General features: G+C 40.0%; 1 protein-coding gene across 1 annotated transcript; it reads right to left on the reverse strand.

The window, feature by feature from the left end:
• Positions 1–291: 291 nt before the first annotated feature.
• Positions 292–6,578, reverse strand: LOC110680228 (eukaryotic translation initiation factor 5A). Its single transcript, XM_021856044.1, has 3 exons — positions 6,191–6,578; positions 1,132–1,330; positions 292–1,010 (listed from the first exon to the last, which is right to left on the reverse strand). Exons 1-3 carry the CDS (start codon positions 6,397–6,399, stop codon positions 936–938), a joined length of 483 nt encoding a protein of 160 aa, XP_021711736.1. The 5' UTR covers positions 6,400–6,578; the 3' UTR covers positions 292–935.
• Between the last annotated feature and the right edge of the window lie 663 nt (positions 6,579–7,241).

The following is a 7,241-nucleotide window of genomic DNA, read 5'->3' on the forward strand; positions in this document are numbered from 1 at the left end:
AGCGGTCAATCTGGTTCTTGTCCACTGGAATCGGATGTTTCTCAGCCATCAACTTTCCGTTGCGCTTCGCCGTTTCCTCTCGGCTCGGCACCAGTGTCTGGTCTTGCTCTAGCTCTCGCCGCCTCTCACGGATGAATTTCTTTAGATATTGATTCGATTGTTCGGGGGTTTTGTTTCATTAAATTATTATAATATTTTATTATATTATATTGGTTTTCTCCTCCTTTAAATTTATTATAATAATTAATGTGTGTTTCGATTTTTCTTGCCTTTTTTGTTGATTTTTTTTTCTTGAATTTGTTGTAGCATTGTACAAAAAAGGGGGAACCTGTGCTTCTCCACTCTAGTGTTCATTACACAACTTATGAAACACCATCACTCATTGATCTGTCCCTTTTCTCTCTCTCGCTTTCTTTCTGTCTCTCCTCCCTCCCGGCATGGATTTGTTTGTCGCTGTTTTCGCCTTAGCTCTGCTATCCTCGGTCTTCTTCTTTTCCACTATTGGTTTTTGAGTTTATAGTTTTGCTGCTGCTGCTGCTGCTGAATATGGTCTTTTGTTCTACCTCAGTTAATTACTTTTACCAGAAAGTATTAATTTATTAATTTTCTTTTCTTTTAATTTGTAATAATAGCTGTTTATACTAATAAGATGCAACTGTATGTGTTTGTGTTCGTTCTTTATTTAACCGTTTTGTGTTTGTGTAAGTGTTGGTGTGTACAGAAGAAGGGGAGGAACACGTTTTGCTTGCACTAGAGTATCTGTGTTCTCTCTCCGGTATCCGGCTGTTGTTACTGTAGTAGAATGCGAATGTTGTGGTTCTTGCTGTAGGAGTAGTAGCAACGCGTATAGAACTGTTTGGATTGTTGCTGAATTGTGTGTTTTTAACGGTTGGTGTGTGATTCGCGGGATGTTATAATAAGCAACGGGCGAGGTATTAGTTTTTATCAGCAGCAGTGTTGTTCTTGATGGCAATCACAGTTTCTTCGCCGCATGATTTAAGAACGGTACACTGGGGGAAAGAAGGAGAATATAAATTTGCATGAGTTCGGTGCAACACGAATGTAATCCTATCAAAGGACTTCTCCACAATTAGAAGTGAATCTTCTTAGGCAATGAAAGTCGATACTTACAACTAACTCCTTGCCGGAATCGAATTCAGAACGCAATTGAGTTCCCAAGTCACCATCTGGAATCTTAAGATCTTCACGTAAATCGCCGTTGTCATTCAGGAGAACTAAAAATCCATCATCGATGTCAGTGAGCTGGTAGTCTTCGCGCTTAACGTGTGGGACGTCCATGTTGTGAGTGGATGGGCAAATATCTTCGTATCTGTGAGGGATGATAACGTTAGAGATTAGAATCGAAATTCTGGTTGCGATCATTCAGTAAGGCTAGGGAGAAGTCACAGAATACGTGATGAACGTGGCCATTTGAAGCTCAGATGAAGTCCATTATTTGTGATTTATAGGGGGCGAGCCAATTTTGCTCTAAAACTGGATCAAAAAAAAAAAAAAAAGAAATAGAAACTAAGATGTTTTATTTTGTATCCAGTAATGTCTTCAGCGAATTATTTGTTCCAATATGAACTAATGCCCAAAAATTATTTATATGTGCCAGAACATCTACCAAGCGTATCCAATGGCCTTTTTTCTCATTCCATTAACATTCCACAATACTCGTAACACCTATGAAAGGTCGTAGAGTTCTCTGCATCTTTCTTAACCCGTATAGGCCTGAGTGAAAACAAAAATACTGAAACCCTCACCGCTCAGAGAATTCTTAACGGATTCAAATATTTTTTTGGCTATTCACTGGCCCACATATCTAGTTTCTAGAAGTGGCCAGAGGAACTCGGAAATATTCCTGTGGCCGGAGTTATTCCGGTGGATCACTGGGTCAAGTCGGGTAAAAGAGGGCTATTTTTTGGGACATGCCAAGTTACCTTTATTTATTTGCAACGGCAATCATTTTAATTTGCATAAATCATTAAGATCTGATATTCAACATTATAAATGAAGTGTTTTGCATCGTTTAAAATATACCGGATGCAGCCATTCGGACATAATGTCCGGAAGAACCGGCTATATTATTGTTGGATACTAAACCGTTTCAATTCTCGAAAAGTAGAAAACAAACATAATTGTGCACTAAAATGCATTCCTATAAGCTTGGCACAGTTGTTCAGATACAAATTGGCCACTTTATCGTAAGTTTGAGGCGTCCCGGGACCCGAAAATGGTCATTTGTAGGATTAATCAAATGCAAAACTCATAGTTATCCCATTCAATCGTTTCTCATAAGGTTTATACTGATGCAATTTTCCTAAAATTCCGTTATTTAATGGCCACATTATCCGTGACTTGATATTTGCCTACTTCCAGGGGCATAAACGCACAGTAACTGCCTCACCCTACCTGACCCAGAGATCCACCCGAATAACTCCGACCACAGGAATATTTCCGCGTTCCTCTGTCCACTTATAGAAACTAGATATGTGTGCCAGTACACTGACAAAAAATTATTTGTATCCATTAAGAATTAGCTGAGCGGTGAGGGTTTTAGAATTTTTGCTTTCACTCAGGCCTATACGGGTTAAGTAGGTGTTCACTGGTGGATGAGTCGGTTGTTTCTTCAGCTTGTTAGCGTCTTTCTCAGCGACTTTGGTCTTCTTAAGCGTTTTTACTGCTGGAGCCAAGGCGGCAACTTCGACGGCGGTTTCAGTCATCTTGATTCTCACTAGTTGGAAATTGTTCTACACGTTAAATCAAACCCAAGTAGGTGTTCAATTAATCATTCCTTTCCATTCCTCAGCATTCACAAGGACGTGGCCAGGACAGCTCTCGATCGTTTGTGAAGGCGTGAATCTTGTCTAAGAGTCAAGGGTTGATCCCAAATCTTTGACTTTGGTAACGGACGAGAAGATCTCGGAATCCAAAGATGGCCGGCACAATGGACTTCTCCCCTACTCACGTTTCAAAGGCACAAAACTGGAAAAATAGTTGGCAAACGTTCCTGATCTTCTTATTTTAAGCTTTCTGCTAGTGCACAAAGCCAAAATAAAAAGAGCACTGTTGTGGGATACTTTCTTCGCGAGATTTGTGCCTTTGAAGTTTTAGTGAAACGCGGAAAAAGTCGACACTTGTAGTGACGAACCATTCATAGCTTGTTTGAAAATAAAATAAAAGCAACTTATAGCAACGATAAAAATGAATTGTCATAAGCATGAAACGATCTCACCAGTACTTCATCCTCTGCTGAACACGAAGCCTTTTGCACATGATCAACACGAACCGAACACGATTGCTCTTGACTCCGTTGCGCGACCCACCGGAACATGCAACCGAATCAAAAGACCATGCACTATTGTCGATTTTTTTCCGCACTCGAATGACGCGAACCGAACACGATTTGTTTTGATTCCGTCGCGCGTTCCATCGGAACACGCAACCAAATCAAAAGACCACGCACTCTGCTCTGGCCTTTGCAAAGCACTGGGCAAACCAACGAAGCCACCGAAAACACACTCCGAGCGCGCGAAAATGAGTCGGACTGCTTGGGTCTTCGCAAAGCACTGGGCAAACGAACGAAGCCAGCCACATAAAATCTCTATGAAAATTTCTAAAAGATTTACTGAAAAATCGCCGTAGAAACTCTTAGAGACGATTCAATCGGGATTTCTAGACCTCCTCCGCCTCGTCACGCTTTTTTCAATACTTAGCACTGTCACACTTTCGTGGACCCCCTCTCTCCCCAAAATGATGGACATAATTTTTGAATTTTCCCTAAGGGAACTATTTTATAAGTCGAGTCGATCAAAAGTGACTAGTCTGGAGTCACTGTCAACTAAAAACTCTGCTCAACGTGGCTGTCACTTTTTATGACTGCAATACTATGGAAGTCGAAGTTCAGTTTTCAGCTCGAACCGTTGTCTGGTTGTTTAGATTTGTGCTCTTGCATATTCACCTTAAAATTGTTCTGCAAAAAATTCAAATGGAAAAGATCGATTTGAGGTTTATTATGTCAAGTTTGTAATGACTTCCTTCAACATTCGATTAATGAAGCTTAAACAAAAAGCATCGTCGGAAGGCTAAATTTTCAACCTTAATTTTACTGAATCAAAGTAATTCTAGAACGGCAATCTTTTTTTTACGATTTATGGGAGTGATAAACAAAAAAAAAACTTGAAATAATTATAAAAAATGGAGGGCTTTCCGTAATCTTAAACAGGGATTCTCCATAAATTCTGGACAAGATTTTCATGGATAAGATGGAAAGGATTCTTTTAGAATCATCAACAGGATTCCATACCTCTAGATAGGATTTTTATCGAATACAATACGCTATTTTCAAAAATTCTAGCTAAGATTAGAATAAAATCCTAGACAGAATTCTGTAAGGTTTCAAGGTATAATTTCGCAATGAATATAATGCGAAATATGAAGAAATCCTATGCACAATTCTTGTAAAATCATGAACAGAATTATTACTTAATTCTTACTAAGATTTTCGCAAAAGTTTCTCATTTAGGGCCACAAGCCTCCAAATCTTATGCTAGATTTCGAGTAATACTAGGTGCGATTTTAGGTAGAATTCTGAATGTGATTTCTATGGAGTCCTGGGCATTATTTTCACAGGTTCAAAACATTCTTGAGTAGAATCTCTATAACATTCTGCGTAAGATTATTGTATTATTTCCTCTCGATATCCATGCTTGTGATAGTAATCCTGTCACATAGAGCGATAACTTCTGAACAAATCGAGTGACAGAGCCTTGTCAAGTGATTTTTTTAATCGACAGTAACTCCAGCCGAGTTGGGTTGATCAAACTTAAAAAAGGACCCTTATTTTGATCGTCAATGACTACAGACGAGTCGCATGAATCTGCTTGATTTATATAAAAGGCCACTTAAAAAAAATATGGTTGAGTTTTATAAAAAAAAGCTTAAGAAACCTTTTTAAGCGTCCTTTGAGAAACGGCTGGCGAAAGTTCTGGACAAATTCATGGAAGAATTGATGGAGAAATCTTAAGAGCTATTTCTGGAGTTTTCCAGAGGAACTTTTTGTAGAAACCATTAGGAAAAAATCCTGAAGCTCTTTATCGAGAAACCTGAAAGGCAATTCCTGAAAACCCGTGAAAAGAGACCTGCTACCCGCCTGGAAGACAAATCACTTTTTGCATAGATTTCCAATTAGGTAGGTATATATATTTGTGCACTGCATCAAATTTTTAATAAAAAAAGCAGATTTAAATAATGTTCATTCGCTAATTTTAACTAGGGAACATTCAGGGATAAATTTTCGTACAGTTGTTAATAGTTCACAAATTTGGGTTTTGCGCTTTATTGTGTTATCCGTATAATATCTGTAGAAGATATGTACAAACATGTGACCACTTTTACTTCAGATCACACATTTCCAAAAATACTTCTAGTGTTGCTTTGTGCACAATTCTGCATTGATCTGGGAATGGAATGTCCTCAGATCGTTAGGAATAGAATGTGCATTTTCTTTTGCGGCCATGTAAACGTCGAGAGAAAAGTTTTTCCACAACTTTTTACGGAAACTATCGCATTTGACATACTGTCGCTTGAGGTAATGGTTGGCCTTACGTACCAAAAAGTACTTAAAGCCGGGGAGCCGAACACCTCGACAAACAAACCAACCGTTCCTTTACCAAATGGGATACTCTCGTGACAAAAATTGTAGAAGATAAGTACAAACATGTGGACCACTTTCACATCAGGTCACACATTTCCAAAAATACTTCTATAATTGCTCTGCGCACGATTCTGCATTGATCTGGGAATGGACTGTCCTCAGACCTTTAGTATAGAATGTGCACTCTCTTATGTGGTCGGTAAGTCTTCCTGGAAAACTATTCCAGTTAGCACATAGCCGTTTGACGTATAGACGTAAGGTTGGCCTCACATTGCCGAGAGGTAGTGAACGTCGTATACCCAAACGATACTTCGCTAACAGGATAATCCCGTGAGTTTGATAATAAACTGTAGAAAGATATGTACAAACATGTGACCACTTTCACATCAGATCACACATTTCCAAAATACTTCTATAGTTACTCTGTGCACGATTCTGCGATGGTCCGGGAACGGAAAATCCTCAGACTTTTTAGGATAGAATGTGCACCCGCTCGTAAGCTTAAAAGGTGACGTAGAATGTAATACTTACTTCTTGCCGGTGAAAATGTCGATGCCAACCAGATGTACCTTGGCGTGTCCGTGTTTGCCGGTCTTGGAGGTGGACATTTCGACGATTTTGCATGGACGAGACTTGAGCATAACGTGACCATTTTTACGGAGCGCCGAACACTGCATCGGGAAGGTGGCGGACGCACCGGAATCTCCGGCCTCGAAGTGGGTATCCTCCATTTCGGCCATTGCTGCTGTTGGTTTTCTTCTTTTCTTGGATCAACCAAACGAAAATTAACGAAGAAGTGCGCGGTGTAGCGTTCTTCTCTACTGGATGACGACGGTACAACGATTTATACCAACAGGACCTGCTGTATAAATGCGGATCTTATCGGCGGTGTGTGACGATCTCGAAGATCTTGCCTACGCTGCTCGCGGAAAATGAGGAAGAGAAAAGATTCGATTAGAATCAGATATTTTTGGCTCAAGATTGCTGTATAGAAAATGCAAAACTACGATTAACTGTCGGTGCATACTGGAAGCTGGAACGTACTCTGTCGGAAGCTGGAAGCACTAAGATTGGATGACGAAACTTCAATGTATGACATTATGAACCCGGTTGCGCTCGACGTCGACGACAAACTGAATCTAGGCCAAACGTATTCCACCCGGTTTAAATGGGGGCAGGGCTATGCAGAATCAATTTTCCGAGAAAAGGAAACGCTTTTGCAAATTTGCAGTTTAGTAACGGAATGGGATTCGACTATTCATAACCATTCACTCAGAAAGAGTTCAATGATGCAGCAAGGCAAGCCGCACAACCGATCAACGGGGTGCAGTATGTATTGCCATTGTGCACGTTTCGCAATTCTCCGCGACGCGATGGAATGGGCGTCACGAGAATATTTATTGATTGTTACAGTAGATATTAAACGTTATTTATAGATGTCATTAAGGGGGATGGCTCTCTGATTAAACGTTGCAATATCGACGGTTGTGGCATTGACCTTGGCATTGAAGCTGTATCTCGTTTTTTAGTAGTTTCAATCACGATCAATGTCCACACTTTGAAATCAAAGATGTCGTGCTCT

The sequence above is a fragment of the Aedes aegypti genome, unplaced genomic scaffold (genome assembly GCF_002204515.2).
Source record: "Aedes aegypti strain LVP_AGWG unplaced genomic scaffold, AaegL5.0 Primary Assembly AGWG_AaegL5_hic_scaff_1072_PBJ_arrow, whole genome shotgun sequence".
Lineage (NCBI taxonomy): Eukaryota > Metazoa > Arthropoda > Insecta > Diptera > Culicidae > Aedes > Aedes aegypti.

Coding starts and splice junctions, on each gene's coding strand:
- LOC110680228 (XM_021856044.1), bottom strand. CDS start 6,399: ATGGCCGAAATGGAGGATACCCACTTCGAGGCCGGAGATTCCGGTGCG. Junction 1,331..6,190: donor GACATTTTCACCGGCAAGAA/GTAAGTATTACA, acceptor CATCCCTCACAG/ATACGAAGATATTTGCCCAT. Junction 1,011..1,131: donor ATTCCGGCAAGGAGTTAGTT/GTAAGTATCGAC, acceptor TCTTTCCCCCAG/TGTACCGTTCTTAAATCATG.